Source organism: Cannabis sativa, chromosome 4, assembly GCF_029168945.1.
Source record: "Cannabis sativa cultivar Pink pepper isolate KNU-18-1 chromosome 4, ASM2916894v1, whole genome shotgun sequence".
In the NCBI taxonomy this organism is placed as follows: domain Eukaryota; kingdom Viridiplantae; phylum Streptophyta; class Magnoliopsida; order Rosales; family Cannabaceae; genus Cannabis; species Cannabis sativa.
The window spans coordinates 72,436,504-72,457,162 of NC_083604.1; the positions used below are offsets into that span (position 1 = coordinate 72,436,504).

At 29.9% G+C, this 20,659-nt stretch overlaps 4 protein-coding genes across 5 annotated transcripts; 1 reads left to right on the forward strand and 3 right to left on the reverse strand.

Annotated features, from left to right (window-relative positions):
• Positions 1-6,019: 6,019 nt before the first annotated feature.
• LOC115713727 (uncharacterized) lies at positions 6,020-6,796 on the reverse strand. Its single transcript, XM_030642209.2, has one exon. The coding sequence runs from the start codon at positions 6,794-6,796 to the stop codon at positions 6,020-6,022; it is 777 nt and encodes a 258-aa protein (XP_030498069.2).
• A 2,808-nt stretch (positions 6,797-9,604) lies between these two features.
• Positions 9,605-12,006, forward strand: LOC115715251 (protein FD). 2 transcript variants are annotated; one of them, XM_061114445.1, is made up of 4 exons: positions 9,605-9,620; positions 10,480-11,183; positions 11,386-11,463; positions 11,565-12,006. In XM_061114445.1, exons 2-4 carry the CDS (start codon positions 10,665-10,667, stop codon positions 11,646-11,648), a joined length of 681 nt encoding a protein of 226 aa, XP_060970428.1. In that variant the 5' UTR covers positions 9,605-9,620; positions 10,480-10,664; the 3' UTR covers positions 11,649-12,006. The 2 variants fall into 2 exon arrangements, with proteins under 2 accessions (XP_060970428.1, XP_030499953.2); XM_030644093.2 differs by lacking the exon at positions 9,605-9,620 and having other exon boundaries at positions 10,053-11,183.
• A 3,853-nt stretch (positions 12,007-15,859) lies between these two features.
• Positions 15,860-16,551, reverse strand: LOC115713728 (E3 ubiquitin-protein ligase RHA2A). The gene has a single exon (XM_030642210.2). It carries the CDS (start codon positions 16,549-16,551, stop codon positions 16,153-16,155), a length of 399 nt encoding a protein of 132 aa, XP_030498070.2. The 3' UTR covers positions 15,860-16,152.
• An 840-nt stretch (positions 16,552-17,391) lies between these two features.
• Positions 17,392-18,219, reverse strand: LOC115714113 (uncharacterized). Its single transcript, XM_030642658.2, has 3 exons — positions 18,018-18,219; positions 17,868-17,922; positions 17,392-17,747 (listed from the first exon to the last, which is right to left on the reverse strand). The coding sequence occupies exons 1-3, from the start codon at positions 18,116-18,118 to the stop codon at positions 17,676-17,678; spliced, it is 228 nt and encodes a 75-aa protein (XP_030498518.1). The 5' UTR covers positions 18,119-18,219; the 3' UTR covers positions 17,392-17,675.
• Positions 18,220-20,659: the final 2,440 nt, after the last annotated feature.

Genomic DNA, 20,659 nt, shown 5'->3' on the forward strand with positions numbered 1-20,659 from the left:
TATTGAACAAATTACATTGGTTTGAGTGTATCTCTATTACACAACTATGATATAAAGGAGTTGATGGAGGCATTTTTTATGACATTTAGCTAAAAAATTTAAAGAATCTCTATTATAAAGAGGCTAAAGCTGTACATTCGGGCGACCCAGCCTGTTTTTATAAAAGCCCACTTTTTTTATATGAGTCCGGCCTCCCATTTTATAAACGGGTTGGGCTGGGCCTGACCCATATTTTTAAAGTAAGCCTAACCCAGCCCATAAGCACAAATTATTTGTGTTGGGTCGGACTTGTGCCGGGCCTAAATAGACCAGCCATTTTTTTATGAAATTGTTGACCTATATTTATCAGATGGGCCTAAACGGCCTATGAAAAATTGCCAATTTTTTTTACTTTTCAAATTAGTTTCTATATTTTAAAGCACAAATAGACTGTTTCAATTAAAATTAGCTTCAAAAAAAAAAAATAAATAAAAAAAAACTACAATTATATGTTTAATAATCAAATTTATATCACCATACTTGTGGTCCATTACTAAATTTCCACATAAAGTTGTACATAATATTTAACATAATTTCTTTTTCGAAAAAAAAATTATGTTCGTGTCATATTTTTATATGAAAGAGTGGATGAATTACTAAATGAAAATACATTTAAATAAAATACTTTTATATGAAAGAGTAGAAGAATTACTAAATAAAAAATTATTTTATGGATTTAAATTTGTATTTTATGTCGTGCTTTTGTGCTAAGAAATTCATGTTTTCGTGTCTTCCTTCGTACTTTTCGTGTCGTGTAGTGCTTAAGCCCATATTATTTGTGTCGAGCATGGGCCCATATTTATTCATGTTGTGATGGGCCCAAATCCATATTCTTTCATGTCGTGCTGTACTCGTGTCACCCGTGCTCATGCTGGTTCCATGTCGTATCAAAAAGCCCAGCCCAAATGTACAACTTTAAAAGAGGTTGTTGTGAGTGCTCTAAGATCATCTTTAATAGAATGCTAAAAAGTGGTGTACTATTATATTTTAATACATTTAAGAAAAATTACTACTCCAATGAATTTTTTAAAAGTTGTACTAAATTTGACACATGCTAAAAGTTGTGTTAAAATTTGAGCATGTGCCAAATTTAGTAGAAGAAATAACTTTGTGTCAAATTTGATCCACAATAAAAGTTATTTTTTTTTATTTACTATAATGTCACTAATTATTATAATCAATTGACTTTAAAAAAAATGTATTTTCTTTATTTACAACATTATTATTATTTAAACAATAAAATATACATAAACTTTTTATATATTCTCAATAAAATATTAAAAAATTATCAACATAATAAATTATTTTTTACTTATTTTATATCTTTTGCATCGGAATATAATTATAAATAGTGAGCTTACATACAAATTTATTTTTTGTGTCAAATATACTATAATTTTTATATCTTTTATTGAAAATCGTCTAATAATAATAAGAAGGAGAATTACCCCATATATTATTTTTTTAACTTTTTTTTTCAAATTTCGGTTTGGGTTTCTAAAGTGGTTGCAGCGTTAGTTGCAGTAAGGGTTTCTATACGATTTTTTGTTACAATTTAGGTTGCAGCGCTAGTTGCAATATGAGTTTCTATATAGAATTTCGTAAAAATACAAAAAAAAATTGTTTTAAAGTGTAAAAATAAGCCCCCAATAAAAAATTATATTAACTGTATATATAATTAGACATAGAAAATTAACAATCAATTAATACTACAATAAATTATGGATTAATATGTGCATTTAGAAATAATAGGCCTATTATTACAATACAGAAAAATACAATATTATTACACAATTATAGAGATTTTATAGAATATTGTGTGAGTCGTGTGTAGGCACATAAAAACTTATAATTCTATATATTTTTATTTTAATTAGTTACATTGTAGGCACATAGAAACTTATGTATAGTTTATACATTTTATTAACTATGCCAAATATATTTATAATTTTATATACAAATTGTACATGGTAAAAATAAAGAATAAATATACATATATATATATATATATAAAATAATAAACCTACATATTTTATTTATAAAATTATATATTAAATTTTAATAAATTCATTATATCAAGAGTATTATCACAAATATTTTTATAATAAATATATTAGATTAATAATTAATAAATATTATCAATAATAATATATGAACATAGTCTTTATACATAATATCACATTTAATTACAGTTTAATTTTATTTACTATAAATATTAATTAATTATTAATTTTTCATGTCTAATCATATAGTCATTGAAATTATTCCTCCGATAAAGGATTTCGTCTCCCAAATCTAACTTGAACATCTCTAGATATTACGTCCTCATGTCGAACTCTAGTTTTCATGTGGCTTCTTCCACCTTGTTGTTCCTCCATAAAACTTTAACCAATGATATTTATTTCTTAGAACTTTATCCTTCCTGTTGAGAATCTGAATTGGTTGTTCCTTATAGGATAAATCTAGTTGCAGTTCCAAGGTTTCATAACTCAGAACATGAGTTTAATCTTATACATATTTTCTCAGCATTGACTCGTGAAAGACATTATGAACCATAAACAATGCTGAAGGTAAAGCTAATCGGTAGGCTACCTATATAACCCTTTCTAGTATCTCGAATGGTCCCGTAAACCTAGGGTTGAACTTGTCCTTTTTGCTGAAGCGTTTTACACCCTTCATATAGGTGAAACCTATAAGAAAACATAATCTCTTACCTGAAATTTTATATTTATGTGATTTGGATTTGCATAGCTCTTATATACCTACTCTAAGAAACAAGTATTCGAGCCCTGATCTTCTCGATAGCATCATTGATCCTCTGTACTGCCTCTAGACCTAGATATTATTCCTTTCTCCAATCTTGTCCCAATAAATCAGAGAATGACACTTTTTTCCATACAACATTTCATAGGGAGCCATTCTTATTATAGTCTGATAACTATTATTGTAGGAGAATTTTATCAATGGCAAATACTTGCTCTATGTACCCACAAAGTCCATAACAGACTCGAAACATATCCTCCAGTATTTGTATTGTTCTCTCGGACTGGCCATTAGTCTAAGAATGAAAAACTGTATTAATTTTCAGTTTCGTGCCCATAGATTTTTGGAGACTCTCCTAGAACTTGGAAGTAAATTTTAGATCTCTGCCTAATACAATGGATTTCAGAGCTCTATGGAGACGAACTATCACCATTACATACAATTATGTAACTGATCCACTGTATATGTTGTCTTCGCTGTCAAAAAGTGTGCTAACTTAGTGAATCGATCTATAATACCCAAAACAAGTCATACAAGCCTATGTTTCTAGGAAATCAAACTACAAAATCCATAGTAATGTCTTCCCATTTCCACTCAAGAAATGTTAAAGGCTTTAGTAAATTCGTAGGTCTCTAATGTTCTAACTTTTATTTGTTGACAAGTCAAACACTTGGATACATATTTCACTATATGTTTTTTTTTCATACCAAGCCACAAATAGAAGAGTTTCAAGTCCTAATACATCTTGGTAGTACTTGAATGTAACTAAAATAATTTCAACATCTTAAATAATTTAAAATTTATTACAAAACATTCAAATATTTTAAACAATTACAATAAATATTGTCACTTGAAAAAAAATACAAAACATACACATACCATTTTAGGTTTAAACTAAAGAATTTTCCGAATACTTAAAATCATAATCAAACATATACTTAGAATCAAATTAAATTCCTCCCATGTCATTTTATTCTTTTTTTCCCATAAAACCAAATATACCCTAAAAAGAGAGAAGATGAAGAATGGTGTGAGAGTAAAGGACAAAATAAAATGAGGGTGGTAGTGAAATGATGGGGCCATAATAGAGAGAGAGAGGCCTAGTTAGTTTGTGGGGTTGAGAGAGAGAGAGAGAGAGAGAGAGAGAGAGAGAGAGAGAGAAAGGGAGGAGCATGGGGTGGGGTGGGGTCCTACAGTAAGACCACCACCATAACATTTCATTACAACTATGATATGATGTGAAGTGGAAGAGATTGGGACAGACAAAGTACTGTCTACAAACAACAGCTGTCAATTGTTTATAGACTACCAACAAAAATTAACTAGCATTCAAACAAAATTTAGTACGGTGTTTCCCTACCTTTTTATTTATTTCACCATTTTAAAAAAAAAAATTAATTTAAAATACGTTTTAGTAATATTTTTTTAATTAATTTTTTATTTTTAAAATTAAAAAAATAAAATATATTTTTTTTAAAAATCATATTTTATAAAATTATTTGTACTTTTTAATTTTTTAATTAAAAAAAAAATTAAAATCTAAATGTTAAAAATAAAAAAAATCACTTTTAATTTTTTTAAACAATTTTTTAATCAATATTTTGGACTACGACTCTAACTTAGACTTTATAAATCGGACCCGAACTCGGTTGCAGACTTAGACCCGCCCCCAGTCTCAACCTCGGACCCGGTCTCGGACCCGATTTAAATAAAATTAACAAATAAAAATAAAAATAAAATTTATAGAATATACTTTTATTTTTTGTTTTTAAAATTGAAAAACAAAACTGGTTATAGAACACATTTTTTTTTTCAAAAATAAAATTTTAGAAACAAAAAATTTACTTTTATTTTTGTGATTAAAAGATTTAAAAATAAAAATGTTACTAAAAGTCACATTAATTTTTTTTTTAATTTTGTACATTCTAATTATTTAAAATTTCTTTTAAATTTTTAGAAAATTTTAAATAATTTACATAATGGAAAATAAAATTTATATAGTTTTTTAAATGAGTAATTTTTTTTTTAAAAAAAGAAATTCATATATAATCTTAAATAACTGCACTCACCAAATATCAAAACAAATAATAGTAAAAAAACATGTTTTTAAAACGTGTACTATACATATAAATAACTACTATGGGTCTCTCAATCTTTCCTTTCTTGACCAACTATGCAGGCTCACTTCTAGTTTTTCAAACATCATGTACCAAGTTTCCACTTCTTTTTCTAGAATTTTTTTGGGATTTTCTTTTTTCCATTTCCATATGAAAGATTGTAAGTAAGGAAATGGCACAATCACAATCCCCACATCCCCAATCCAAAATTGTATCTTTTGTTTTCTTTTAACATTTAATACAAGCCAAACTTGGGTGTAAAACTCAGGTTTGTTACACTCTATAATGGGCAAATTCTGTCAAACCATATAATGTAAAATCTTGCTAGCTTTACTATTCCTCATTTATGGGGGCCATCATCACCAACTATTCATATCAGGCCGAAAATGTATTAGCCATAGCCACGTAAAAGTAAAACCCATACTAAATTGGGCTAGGGTGACTTTAATTTAGGGCACATGGATGAACCTAGTCAACACTTTAAAAAGAAAACTATAACACAAATAATAGTTTTGGTATACTCTTTATTTGTTTTGAAATTCAAAACCACATTATTAGTCTTACGTTGTAAATTTTTAGAACCACATGAAATTTTATATAGTTTACAGTAAAAAAAAAATTAAGCAATAATTTATCACACATGTTATATTAACATGCTCTCTTAGATAACGAGACAAATAAAAGTTATATTGAAATATTCTTTAGGGGTTTTACTATAAAATTACCATATATATATATATCAAATTAAGAGCACTCCCCCTAAAAAAAATTAAGATCATTTCCAAGTAAATATATAGCTAAAGTTCTATTTTCGGTGCTCTAATAAGTGAACTAAATAGTTCACTTCATTCTTTAGCTACATTTAGCTAAGATATGAAGGTGAGAGCACTCCCAATAGTTTTTTACTCTATCTTTAAAATACATCACTAAAATTCTATTTTCTCTATTTTTTGCATCACATTTTTACATTACACAATACATCGGTTTTTTTAAAATACATCACCAAAATCCTATTTTTTTTTAAATTTTATTATATTTTATTCATTTTAAATATATAATATATTTTATTTTTTTGAGGAAAAGTTAATTGTTATTATAAATTAAACAAAAATGTCATTTACAACAACAGAGTAAAAAGGTTGAGGTAAATCCTCTAACCAAAAGCAAGTCTCTTCCACCCCTAAAGCGAATTTAGCTAAGCTGTGAGCAACCATATTGGCTGAGCGTTTAGCATGTACAACATTCACTTGTGGGAAAAAGGAAAGAAGACTAGTAACATCTAGTAAAATATCATGATATGAAGAAATTGCAGTAGATCCATATTGCAAAGCATTAGCAACCAAAAAGGCATTTGTCTCGACAACTGAAATTGGTAATTGCAACTGAATAACCCAATTAAGGCTATGAAACATAGCTTGTGCTTCCATAATATGAGATGCAAAATTACCAACAATCGGTTTCGCCATAGCAGCCAGAACATGACCATCTGAATTACGAACAACAGCCCCAACTCCAATAATGTTTCGGTTAGCATCAAGGGCGGCATCAACATTCAATTTCAGGTTCAAACCAGTTGGTGGAGTCCATTTCGCGGCACCTGGTACTGATGTAGGCAGAGGAGGAGCAGATGTTGCTGCTGTATGGTACTTCTTTGTTGCTGATCTGAAATTTGATAGGTAATTAACAGCAAAGGAGGCAAGAATCGAAGCTGGTTTTGCAGAAGAGCCATGAACCACTCTGTTTCTTTCTGTCCAGATTGACCAAAGAGTGCAAACAATTTGTTCCATCTCTTGTGTTGTATAAATCGTTGAGAGATGGACCAGGTAGTCTCCTTTGTACATTGCATAAGTTTTACTCCAGTCAAAAACCAGATCCATGTGGCGCCATACAACTTTGGCATATTTGCATCCAAATAGAGCATGCCCAATTGATTCTCACGCTGATTTGCATACCGAACATGTTGAGTCCGTAATGATCTTTCGCCTTACCAAAGATGTTGCAACTGGAAGAGCATTATGAATAACTCGCCAAGCAAATATCTTGACTTTTTGAGGGAGTTGCAAAGACCAGAAGTACTTCCACCAAGAAGCTTGTGAAACCGAACTGGAGCAATTATTTGCACTAGCATCAACTATGGAGGTTGCAAGATGGTACCCCGATTGCACCGTGTATGCACCTGATGTAGTGTGGTGCCAAATAAGAGCATCAGAATGTTGGAAAAAGCTGAGTGGCAGTGTCAAGATACGATCAACATCTAAAGGAGAGAACCATTGTTGCAGAAGAGGGACATTCCAAACACATTCTTCAGTGATTAAATGGCTGACCATTGCATCAGCAGGACCCGAAAAAAGAGTGAGAGTGAAAGTATCACAGCCAGGAATCCAAGGATCAGTTGCAATCCTAATCTGTCTTCCTTCACCGATTTTCCAACGCAAGCCTTTAAGGAGCAAATCACGTCCCCAAACGATTCCTTGCCAAGTTAAGGAGGGGCTATGACCATGAGGAGCGTTGAGAAAATCATTATTAGAGAAATAACGACTTTTGAGTAATTTTCCAAGAAGGGAATCAGGTTTCTCCAACAGCCGTCATGCTTGCTTTGCTAATAATGCTTGGTTAAATTGCTCAAAAGATCGAAAAACCCATCCCACCATCTATTTTCGATTTACACAGTAAGTTCCAGGCCCTCCAATGTATTTTTGATCCATTTTCATTCGATTCCCACCAGAAATTAGCCATCATAGATTCAAGCTGATTACCCACATAGGCTGGAAGTCGAAAACAACTCATGATATATGTTGGAATAGCCTGAACCACAGCTTTAAGAAGCACTTCTCGTCCCCCAGCTGAAAAGATTTTCCATATATAATATTAATATATACACATATTCTCATTCACAAATAATTAAGAAAATATGTTTAGAGCACTCACAATAGCTAATATAATATAGCTACAAAAATTAAAAAAATAGCTAAGAGTTAAACAAAAGTTCAAAAAAGCACATCCAATGAATGAACTAAAATAGCTCCAAAGTATATCTTATGAATAGTGCTTAGCTAAATGTAGCTAAGAGTTATTTTAGTTTTCTGCTTAGCTATAATTTTTTATTATTTTTTATAATGTATTTTATTTAATTGTTAGTGTAAAAATAAATAAATAAATATTATGTAATATGTAATATTTATTATATTATTTAAATGATTTAGAAAAAATTATAAAAAAAAAAATTGATGTATGGTATAATATAAATGTGTGAGGTAAAATAAAAAAAGTAAAATTTTGGTGAAGTATTTTAAAGAATATAGTAGATAAGCTGTTTGGAGTGGGGTTTTAGAGTAATGAATAGTATTCTATAAATATAGAGCATGAATAATAAATTATAAAGAAACTTTAAAATAAAAGAATTTAAAGCATCTGTTGTAGCTTATTTTTAGTACGATTGTTTAAAATTTTTAAAACTTTTATATTTTAAAGAAAGTGTTGTAAGTGCTTTAAACATATTTTAATCATTTATTTATTTCTCTCTGTTCAAATATATATTTGATTATTTGTTCTTTTTGGTTTTATTATTTGTGTTGTATTATTAAATAAATAAAAACGTTTAAAAATATAATATTTTAATAGAGAAGAAAAATGTAGAAAAGCTATCGTAAAATTCAAAGTATTTATAGGCAATACAATTCAAGAAAGCTAAACACACAAGTTGCAACAAATAATAGAATTAGCTAAAGAAGTAACTAATTCCTAACTGTGTTTATTAAGCTGTGAATGTGTATTGTCAGTATGGTGAAAGGTAAAAATTTAATGTAAAATAAAAAAAAAAAGTTTTAATAAAATATTTTAAAAAATAGTGTAGAAAAACCGTTGAGAGTGATATAGTGAAAGAAAAACATGTTGATGATATAATAAATTTTGCTCTAATTTTTAGTGCTCTTGTAGATGTAGTACAACAACCCTATTCTCTTCTCTTGTTCGTCCTGTTTCAACTTTTTCTCTTTGTTTTGTCCCTTTACTTTTCTGAATCATATCATCTTGCAACTACTGACAATATCTTAATGACAAAATATCCTTACAACATAACAAATAATCATATGTAAAAATAAAAATAAATAACACATAAGGATAATGAATTGAAAGTGGGTGAAAACTACTGAAAAGTATTACCAAAGTTAAAATCATTGCTCCAGCAAATTGTATTACCATGTCTGTGTATAAATACAACCTCATTTTCTTGTATACCCAATAAATTAAACACTTTCCCTTTTTATTGTATTATTGTATAGTATCTATAATAACTAATAAGTGAAGAAGCCTTTGTGGCCCATTTGGAAAGAGAAAGAATCTTTTAAAGGTTTAGGAACTGATGCATCCTTAGGTTAGGTGGCACAATACAAACCATCAAAAAATTTATTCAATTTTTTTTCTTTTATTTTTATCATATCCGATATCATTTGATAATGAAACATAAATAATAGAATCTATTGAAATAAGTGTGACTCTTCTTTTTTGTTTTGGATTGAGGAAGAGAAAATATATACCTATTATTTATACATAGATATATATAGATATTTGATGAGAATTGAGCATGCTACTACTAAAGTGTATCAGTGTGATTTCACTTCATTCTGAATCTGAAGCTACAGTTGTAATAGATATCTTCTCTGGACATACATAGGACCAAGCACAAAAATTCACATTAATAAGGTAACAATAACTACACAACCCACCTACGTGTAAACAAACACTGCAGTTTTTCTAAGTGGTAATTGGGTGTCTTCCCTTTCCTACCTTCTTTTTCTATGGTTTTCTGTCACCAAAATTCAGACCAATCCTGTCAAAGACAAACTTTGCCTGTTTCATTCATGGACACCCTTTTAAAATCTCAAAACAAAGTAAAAAAAGAATTAAAGTAAAGCAAAACAGTATATAGCAAAGAAAACTAGAGTGTCACTTAGACTAGACTAGACACCATACTATATATGCCAATATTCCACATTCACACCAGGCCTAATTAATACACAACCCACCTTGAGAGAGTAGTTGCAAATTAGTCAATTAATCTTATTCATGGATTAATAAGACATAATGCTAAGTAAATGGTCACAACAGTATTGATGTACATTGTACACAGTGATAGAGTACTACAAGCATGTACATATTTAGGGGGATGGTTAGTGGCACTGTTAAAAAGGAGTGGTGGGAGCGAAGTCCTTTTAGATTCTCATAATGTTGTGGAACAGCAGATGAGATTGGACTGAAGTATACAGTTTACAGGCCAGGCCCTATAAGTCTCTTTAATTTGGGAATCTGAATCCTCCCAATAAAAACAGTACTCTTCCGCGCGTGGCTCAATACAACATACACCAGTTCTTCTTCTTTTCTCTCTCTCTCTCTCTCTCTCTCTCTCTCTCTCTCTCTCTCTCTCTCTCTCTATACCTTCATACATAGCTGTAGCTACATACACCAGCTCTACTCTTCTCATCTCTATCTCTCTCTCTCAATATATATATAAATTATAGTAAATAAAAACCCATCAGTCTTATACTAATGTCGTCGTCATCAGGTGCTGAAGAGATCGAAATAAGCAACACAAGTAGTACATCAGAAACCAGAAGAAGAAGAAGAAGAAATAATAGCTTAAGCTTACACAACACAGGTTCATCCTCTTCCTCTTCTTCAAAGAAGTCTTTTTCTTCTTCTTCAACATCTTCAAGAACAAGTTCAACTGCTCCTTCTACAACAAAAGCCATGGAAGAAGTTTGGAAAGATTTGAACTTGACTTCTCTTTCTGAGACTACTAATACAGTTACTGTTGTTCCACCACCACCACCACCACCACAACTCAACAACATCAATAACAACCACACCAACTACCGAAACATGATCTACCAAGACTTTTTAGCAAGACCCTTTTGCACTGATCGACCTCCGACCACCATGGTACCTCCTCCGGCTCCGTCTCCGGACAGTACTCTGTTTGGGTCTCCTCTGCCTCAGCCTCTTACAGCATTGAGCTTGAATTCTGGCCCTGAGTTTCCATTTCTCGATGGAAGCCTCACCGATCCATCCTTGCATCCAAACAACCACATCTCCAATGTTTCATCTTTCACAAGCCCATTTGAGACTTTAGATTCCTCTTCTTGTTTGTTAAACACTTTTGGGAAGAAAAGGTTCCAAACTGAAAATGGGTCAGCTTCGGGGAACAGACGAAACAAGAGGATGATCAAAAATCGAGAGTCAGCTGCTCGATCAAGAGCTAGAAAACAGGCAAGCTTGTTATTTATGTGCTTTCCTCAAATGGGTTATTAACTTATTATTATATTAATAACTTTTTCTTATCAAAGTTAGCATTTTTAATTAGTAGTTTAATTTGCAAAAGTACATGGTATTTAACTATTTATTATTTCTTTGTATTAATATTCTTAGAGGGTATCTATCTGGGCTTTTTTTTTTTGTCACCTATTTACAGGCATATACAAATGAGCTGGAGCTTGTTGTTGCACAATTGAGTGAAGAAAATGAAAGACTTAGAAGAAGGCAAAACCAGGTAAAGTTTGTATTAACTATTTTACACTAATAACATTACTATTATTTATTTTGCTTTCTTCTATTTTGGGGTAATTTTGTTTTATTTTATTTGTTTTTAAGATTAATGAAGAGGCTGCTGCTGCTGCTGCTGATAAACTTCCCAAAAAGCGTAGTCTTCAACGGACGTTAACTGCTCCATTTTAATATGAGTATATATAAATATCTCAATACCTTTACTTTCCTAACACTATATATCTCACTACCTTAGCTTGAGAGAGGGGTCTCTTTTGAGTTGTTATGACTAATGAAGAGGGGTTTTTTTTTTATCAATGTTTATATTTATATATATATGCTTTTGTTGGGGAAAGGAAGGTTTTATATCGAAACATGTAAGTGGTATTTTAAGGTTTAGAATAGAGACTACTAATGCTTTTGTTGTAACAAAAAAACAAAGTGTTTCCTTGTTATTTCCTAAGAGGCTGGAACTTAACTTGGTGGGCCTCCTTTGTTTGTTTGTATGTGTTTTGTTTGACTTTATAAAAACTTTCTTTTTCTTTTTCTCTTTTTTTTTGTTTGCTTTTCTCTCTGTATGCAAAAACTAATTCTGTGGCTACTGTAAATCCGTGGGTGTGGCCAATTATATGTATAAATATCATATGGTTATAAATTGTCTTTACATTAATGAAAAAACAAATTAAAGTAAAGAAACAATATATGATATGAAAATGAAAAGAAAAAATGTGTCAACTTTTTCTTTCTTCATTTCAGTACTATATTTAACAATTGGCAGTCACTTTCATATTTCACCTTCTTCTTATCTCTTATCTCCTCTAGTCAAGTCATGAAATAGATTCTTGTTTGCGTTAATGACAGCCATTGATGATTAAAATGTTTGTCGTTTGTTTTTCTTTTTCCTGTCTATGATTATTAATAATATTATAGTGTCTAATTTTCAAACAATCCTTTATTTTGGTCAAGCTAAAAATCCCATTTAAGTACCAACTATTAGCCATTATTATTGTGATTATTAAGCTCCAGATATGATCTGTTAAGGTTATGCTTGGTAGGGCCATAAGTGACATTATCATTTATTTATTTATGTTGTATCTTTTTTTTTTTCCCTTCTCTAACTTTCACATCGTGCTTCCCATATTTCCTTATCTCTAGATCAGTGATTGTGGAACTTATGATGGTCTTTTTTTAGTTTTTCCCTTTTATATTTTATCTATACCATTTAGGAATTGATGGAAAAGAAATAATAATATTGGAATGCTGATGTGGGCTTTACTTTCACTTGGCTTAAGATTACTACGACTTTTTCCAGGGCACTTTGGTAAGTGATGAAGGGTTTTTACTTCTTAGCTTAATTATATAAATAGAGTCCAAAAGATTGTTTTCAAATTTACCAAAATGGCTCTTGTAGATTCGAAAGGTTCTAGAAGTAGGTTTAGCTTAGGGGGCAAAAGATATACACACTATGGATGTATATAGCCATAGATTAAGCCACTAAAGCTAGGTTAGTGGTGAGGGAGAGGGATGAGAAAAAAGAAGAGGTCATGGATTTGAACCCAAAACTGTTAAACTATTAAACTATTAATTAATTGTAAAATATTATTACCCTACACACTATAAGATTAAGTACCAACGATTTTAGATGTAAGGTGTTTAGGTGGCAACGATACACACTATGGATGTATATAGCCATAGATTAAGCCACTAAGGCTAACTTAGTGGTAATGGAGGAATGGAAAAAAGGAAGAGGTCATGAGTTCGAACTCAAGACCATTAAGTTATTAAACTATTAATTGATTGTAAAATATCATTACGCTACACCAAAAAATATATATATATATAGTCATAGATTATGAACAACCATTGCTATTAGACACCTCACTATCCGATTGTAGTACTTTATAAGTAATTAGTAATTTGTCATATTATTAAAAAAATAATATGACTTAATAATTAATGAGAGAAGTTGAAGATATTATTTTTCTTCATACATTAACTAAATTTACATCTAAATAAAATTTAATTCAAATGTACCTTATTTTATAAGTATTGTACTCAAATTATCCTCACATTCTCATATAATTAAGAAACAATTTCAAACATAATAAATTGTGTTCTTTAGAGACTGACGTGTAAGTTTGTGAAAAAATTGGGGCAAAATTTTATTTATAGAAAAGTAGAGACTATTGTAAAATGATAGAAGTAAAATTGGTAGAATAATTAAAAAAAGAGATAAATATAATAAACTTTGAAAGAAGAGATAAAAATTAAAGGCATCAATTTAAAAAAGGTATATAATGTAATTTTCTTAATTTAATTACTTTAATAACAATATACCACATATTATGATGTTTGACACCTTAAACTCTCCTTAAAATGTCTACATAATTCGAAAACATATTATTTTAGGGACATGATTTTGTCCCGTGATTGTACTTTCACGGAATGTATTCCGTGGTGTACGGCAGCCGTTAGATGAGGGAATTATTTGATATGAGGGCTGAGATTGATCTAAGGGTAATTAGGGTTAAAAAATAGTAACGTACTGTGAGACCCATCTAAGGTACCACTGAATACATTCCGTGAAAGTACATCACGGGACAAAATCATATTCCTAATATTTTATTATTTCTTTTAACCACATAATTTTTTTTTCTTTCAAAAAAATGGATTTAAAATGTTCGAATAGTAAGCAAGTTGCCAAAAAAATATCACATATCATTATTTAATTATATAATATAATATATTACATTTTGATATTTTATTAATTTTTTTAAAAATAAAAATTAAGAAATAAAAGATAACAAGGGTGTCACTTTTAGACAACTTTACTTGGCACTCTTTTTCACTATGGGCTGTTTGGTACGCATGATTGAATTAGATTAGACTGGAATGGATAGGATTGAATAAGATTGGATTATGGTCAAAATAATCCTATATTTAGTTTAAGAATAGATTGGATTATTTTATTTTATTTTTTAGAAAAAAAAAACTGAAATTAAAAAAAAATATAATAATAAATTAAAATAAAAATATTTAATAATAAATAAATAAATAATTCATAGCAAAAAAATAAAAATAAATAATACAAATTATTAAATTATAAAATAATATATCCTATATAATTAAATTTATATCATAAATATATAATAAAATAGTTTATCATATTTTTTATTTAATAAATAATTAAAATAGTAAAATAAAAATACTTTTTTTAACAGAGTAATATAAAAAATACTTGAATAATGTAAAATTGTTTATGTTAAATACTAATTTAATATAAGTATTAATTTTTTGAAATATTTAAATAAATTTTTTAGTAATTTAAAAATAATATATAATTATATTGTCATATTGTTTCTCTTAGAATCAATTTAAGTAATTATTGTTTAATTAATAATATTTTAAATTTTGAAAGCATTGATAATTCAAAATTATATATTTTCACTATTTAATGAATAAGTTTTTGACAAATCTATAAATAAATGTGTGATAAAAAAAATCACTTGCACGGGATTATTTATCACACCCTTCTGAATGGATATATAATCCCAACAGATGAGATTAGCTGTAACATGCCCAAACACTGGATTGGACAAATTAGTCTGTCTAATCCAGTCCAGTCCTGTGTACTAAACAGACCTTATAAGTGTAAGCACTAGAAAATACTAAAGGACTTAAGGTACCAAACACCACAAGACGTGACATACTTCTATTAGTGTATATTAATATTGATTCTCACACATTTTAATTTAATAAATAATATGTGAAATTGCTAACCAATTATAGAGGGCAATATCAATATGGTATTGAGGGTGCCAAATAACAATGCACCATTAAAAGTTTACCGAAAGTGTCCACCTCATCACACACTCCTTAAAACACTCGCCAGTGGAGTTGCTCTTGGCATTTTTCATAAAATAAACAATGCTAAAAGCTGAGGCTTAAAACATCACAATGGTGCTAGTGCTTGGTTTTAGCACAATAGTATTTCAAACCCTAATTTTCTCAATGAAAGTTTGGTTGATCTCGCTTTCAAACCAACAATTTATTTGCTGATAATTAGTGCCTGCTCTTTCCAACTAAAGTAAGCCATATGAGGGGCCTGAGACAAGAGAGTACAAGTTTTGAAGACAGATGTCGACTCATGGGAATGGGGGGTATTCTTTAGACTTTATAACACAGGACTGGAGCCATTGTCTGTTAACTGCTTTTATTCTATTAAAGACTGATTTTCAATTTATGACTGGAAGGTAGCAGTGTTAACTAACTGCTACATAAGAGAAAATTAATGTTAGCGCACATTCTATGAAAATTGTTTGTTGAATGGTTTTTGTTTTTTGGGATTGGTAATCTTTTGGTTAACAGCAGAAGAGTCTTAAACACAAACAAACAAAAGTGAATGAGTGAGAATCCAAGCAAAGTCAGTGAAAGAGCTTTTTCTTTCACTGGCATTGTGGCAATACACGTATATTTTCCTTGTAAATGAAAAGAGAGAGATTCTGTGATTGGTTTTGTACCAATAATAGCAGGTTGGTACAAGACATCCTTTACTACAGAAGAATACAAGGATTTCTTAGACTCTAAGCTTAAGCTAGATCATGCATCTCAACTTTGATTGATTTTGAAGTGTTCAATTTTGTGTACAACTCAAAAACATTGAAAGTAGAAAAATAGGGTTGAAACATATCAAAATTTAGAAGCCAGCTGCATGAAAAGAAGAAAAATATATCAACATCTCCTCGGTGAAAAATTCGCCTGCATAGTAGCACTTATCTTCTTCCATTGCAAATCGGCATACAGGGCAGGTTTTTCTACATGCGTGGAACCATCTCTCAACACATTCCTTATGAAACTCGTGCATGCAAGGAAGGATGCTGGTTTCTTCACCCTCTAATCTCGACAAGCAAACACAACAGAACTCACCTTCACCTGTAATGGAATCTGTAGCAGATTCAGCCAGTGCCTCATCAACCTTATGCTCAACATTTACTTCATCCACATCACAAGAAGCTGGAGGCTCCTTCATTCTCGGTTGCGGTTTTAGGCTCATGAAGTTATTATAAAGAGTAGAGAGTAAACTGTTAAAGACCATCTGGTTTGAATGTGGATAGAGGTTTCTAATTAGGTCTTTAATAAGAGAGTTATCAGTTATGGTTGGAGAGGCAATGTTGATAGTAGTACTGGGGTATTTGTTGCTAGGTGCTTTGGCTTGATTAGGAAGAGAGAACTAAGTTTCCAACAATATTCAGCGGTTACACCTAAACAGAATATAACATCGGACCTTTTTTTTTCTTATTACTTAATCACATGAAGAGTGCATAAGCATACAAATTAATTGCATATAATAATTTCTGTTTCCTAGATTAGTCACTAGTCACACTCTGAACTACTATGATAGTAAAAGTCTACCCATCTAATCAAAGATAAATTTTTGATTAGATGGGTAGACCAAGAATACTACATGGTGCCTCAAATATGAATTGGATAAACATGAGCATATATAACATACAGAGTTTCAATTTCTTGAAGACTTGAACAGTCAGCAGGTAAAGTGATGGTTCAAATTTTGTCTATTGAGTTCGGACACAGAAAACAGTCACAGTACAAAAACAGAAAATGGGCACCAAACAAAAAAATATTGGTGATAAATAATAAAACCTCAAAAATCCTTCATATATATTTTTATTCAACTACCAGCTTAGCTATCCCACTCAACTTCAAAACAAGAAACTACAAATATTACTAGCTTTTATTCGAAGTCTATATGGTTGATGCTATTAGATAATCACTTAAAATAGTAAAGAATTATCTAAGAGTAAGATTTATTTAAAAGATACCATGCAAGTATGGCTACTTAATATATTAAAACTAAGCAAATAAAAAATTAACAAATTGAATTAGTCAGCAAGCTATTAGAAATATCTACATCAGGTTTTGACAGAGCAACTAACAAATTGATCATTGCAGAAGCCAGGAACACATTTCATAATATTCATAAAATATAAAGACATGAACTTCTCAACTACACCTCCAAAGGGTAACAAGGGTCTATCAAAGAAAATAAGAAAACCACTGGGATTTTAATTTTCCTACATGGGCAATACAATAAAGAAACATATGAAAAGTGGTTGTCTGAAAGAGATAACCTTTGAGAAAATTGGCACAAAACCTACTCCCTTTTGTTGCACAAATCTACAATTTCACATAATTTCAGGCTCAGGAACTTTCTGCTTCAAATTCTAGTATCTTTCCATCTTTGGGAACTAAACAAGGCACCCCATCTTTTATCTGATTCAAACACAAATCATATTCAATCTCTATCTACCTAAAAGATTCAGATTTAAATTGATAGGAAAAACATCAAGAAATCGGGATAGAAAGAATGAATTTATATCAGCTGAAACTTACAGGAAAGGAAACCCCAATTGCGTCGCTTATGAGAGAATTCGTTTCGGTACAGAACCTAACCATTGTAAACGAGCTTAGATTAGAAAACATTAATGGAAATTGATGGTTTGAAAAGGAGAAATTTGGAGGTTTTCTAAACGAAGAATTAACCTTAATGGTTGTTTAGAAATAGGGCAGACGAGTATCTGAGAAAGAGTCTTGTTGAGACCAAACCCTGCTTCCTTCAAAAGCTTTCTGGTTAATCTCACCATTTTTCCTGTGTTTGTTTTTTTAATCTTACACCAATAGAATTTCTATCAAGTCCAGGCTTTTCTTTCTTTTCTTCCTGATACGCAATTACATGTTAAAAAGAAAAGGGCATTTTACAAAAATACTGAATTTGGGTTAATATTTTTCAATTTTACTGACACACGGCAGATGTTACATTTATACTATCCTCATTTTTTTTTCTTTTATACTGTAAATACCAAAAAAAAAAAGTATGAGGTCTCTAACTTTCGCAACCACAGACAGAATCACTACAACAACATCAGGACAACCGGAAACAACCATTAATTATGACAATATTGAGCAAAAACAGTGAAATTGACATCAAATAAATAATCATGAAAAAACAACTGTAAAACAACACTAAAACAATCAAACAAAACAAAAGAAAAAAATGATTTAAAAAAACAAACAATTTGTTGAAGAGCCTCAACACCAGATGCAAAATCAACTATATTTGCAAGTTCATTCCTAGAAAATCATAATAAAAAAAACTACTAAAACAACACTGAAACAACACAAAAATAAATGAAACAAATATAACCACTTAGAAAAATATAAAAGAGCCACACACCTCAAAACTATTTTGTCAGTGAGCTCGTTAAATGTATTTATAGGAGAACCAGAATAAAAAAATCACAAAAATAAGCAAAGAGAACGAAGAAGAAATATATTTATAGCCTTCATCTTCCACACCCACGGACAGAACCACCACAACAACACGAAAATACCCAGAAAATAACTATTAATTCCAGCGAGATGGAGCAAGAGCAGTGAAATCGGTGTCAAATAAATAAATCATGAAAAACAACAGTAAAACAACACTAAAACAGATAAAAAAATGATTAAATAATTAACTATCTTATGCACATCCTCAATACTAGATGCACTATATTTGCAAGAAAGTTTTGGAAAATTAGAACAAAAAAAAATCACACTATTATATTTTCCAAAAACGTGACTAAGAACTTAAAAAAAAATAAAAGAAAAATGAAAAGAAGATGAAGAAGAAGAACTGAATAAGAAAAAAAATAAAAAATTTATATGTTAATGGAGAAAAATTGGGAGAACTTGAGGAAGTAGAGAGTGAAAAAAAAAAGGAAGAAGATGATGAATAGTAAGAGAGAATAATGGGGAAGTGAGATTAAATGAAAGAAATGGGTATTAATTTAGGGTATCATATTTTTATCATCAATTTTAATTAAAAGAAAATTAAAAAAAAATATGTCACTAAAGTGACAACACAAGTCACATCACACTTTTATATCATTTAAAATATAATATAATTTTAATTAAAAGAAAATAATAAAAAAAAATCTACCACTCGTTTTTTACTTTTGTTTAGTTTATATCTTTATATATTAAAAGTGTCTATCTAACGGCAATTCTTGGTTTAACGATTCTTGGTTTAACGATTCTTTTTTTATTTAGCCTTACACGATTAACTTAACAGACTGTTAACGTTAAACGTTAACAAATAAATAAACCCAATAATTAAACCAAAAAATTAAACAATCTTTTTTTAAATAAATATATTTAATAAACAAAATTACCCATCAGATCCCATCTTCCTTTGAAACCCCTAAAATCTCTCCTAGAAAAACTCTAACAACCAGTCCATCTAAAAATATCTTCATGAAACGAATAGATAGGAAAATTAAATTCCCTCTCCCTAATATCAATTCATACGTGCCTATCTATCAGAGAACTAAAGCTTCCTCCTCTAGCCATGGAAAATGTCCACCTCGCTCTCAGAAACAATATTCTAAAACTTAACCCCATATTTCATAATTTGGCATAGCTTTAATTTTACTAATTATTATCCTTTTTGTCCCATATGTAATTACCTTTCTATCTGTTTTGCTTTTAATTATTTGTTTTCTTTTCTCAATCTATTATATAAATATATCAATAATTATCAATAATCAGATAAGCGCCTCCAGTTCTTGCGCGACACGATTTCGTCATTCTTGATCAACATATACCCATACCAAATTAAATATTTGCTCTCTTCTTGTAAGTTTATCTCATATTCATTCATATGATTCAAATCGAGACATTGATTTATTAATTTATGTTTTGGATTTGGGAGGTTCTAATTTGATCCAAATGTTAGTTTTGATGAGTGTGTTTTGCGTATCGAGCAAATATCAAACCTCAAGAATTCTATCAAATGGCTTCAAGTTTAGAGCTCTTCATATCATGTGAGTTATTCATTTGTTCATTATTGTAAGTTTATCTAATTATACGTTCTCGTGAAAGAATTTCAAATTCAACACTAGGAAATATATGTATTAATATTCTGCTCAATTTTTTTGTATTTATTTTTTTAGAAAATTTAATTTATTAACATCCCTATAAACCCCTAATACAAATTATAATTAATTATGTTGTTATTAATTAGTAAATAATATCGTTTATCAAAATTTTGGTGAAATTGAATTCATATAACAATTTATACGAGGCTTGCAGTCCTTTTCTTACTTTAGTGAATTGTGGTTATTGTGTACCAATTACTTGTTAGA

What these genes read in the sequence shown, in the direction of transcription:
- LOC115713727 (XM_030642209.2), bottom strand. Translation starts at nt 6,796, where the DNA reads ATGGATCTGGTTTTTGACTGGAGTAAAACTTATGCAATGTACAAAGGA.
- LOC115713728 (XM_030642210.2), bottom strand. Translation starts at nt 16,551, where the DNA reads ATGGTCTTTAACAGTTTACTCTCTACTCTTTATAATAACTTCATGAGC.
- LOC115714113 (XM_030642658.2), bottom strand. Translation starts at nt 18,118, where the DNA reads ATGGTGAGATTAACCAGAAAGCTTTTGAAGGAAGCAGGGTTTGGTCTC. An exon ending in ATTTCTAAACAACCATTAAG is followed by an intron (nt 17,923 to 18,017) that starts GTTAATTCTTCG and finishes TACAATGGTTAG; the next exon opens with GTTCTGTACCGAAACGAATT. An exon ending in CAATTGGGGTTTCCTTTCCT is followed by an intron (nt 17,748 to 17,867) that starts GTAAGTTTCAGC and finishes TGTTTGAATCAG; the next exon opens with ATAAAAGATGGGGTGCCTTG.
- LOC115715251 (XM_030644093.2), top strand. Translation starts at nt 10,464, where the DNA reads ATGTCGTCGTCATCAGGTGCTGAAGAGATCGAAATAAGCAACACAAGT. An exon ending in GATCAAGAGCTAGAAAACAG is followed by an intron (nt 11,184 to 11,385) that starts GCAAGCTTGTTA and finishes ACCTATTTACAG; the next exon opens with GCATATACAAATGAGCTGGA. An exon ending in TTAGAAGAAGGCAAAACCAG is followed by an intron (nt 11,464 to 11,564) that starts GTAAAGTTTGTA and finishes TTTGTTTTTAAG; the next exon opens with ATTAATGAAGAGGCTGCTGC.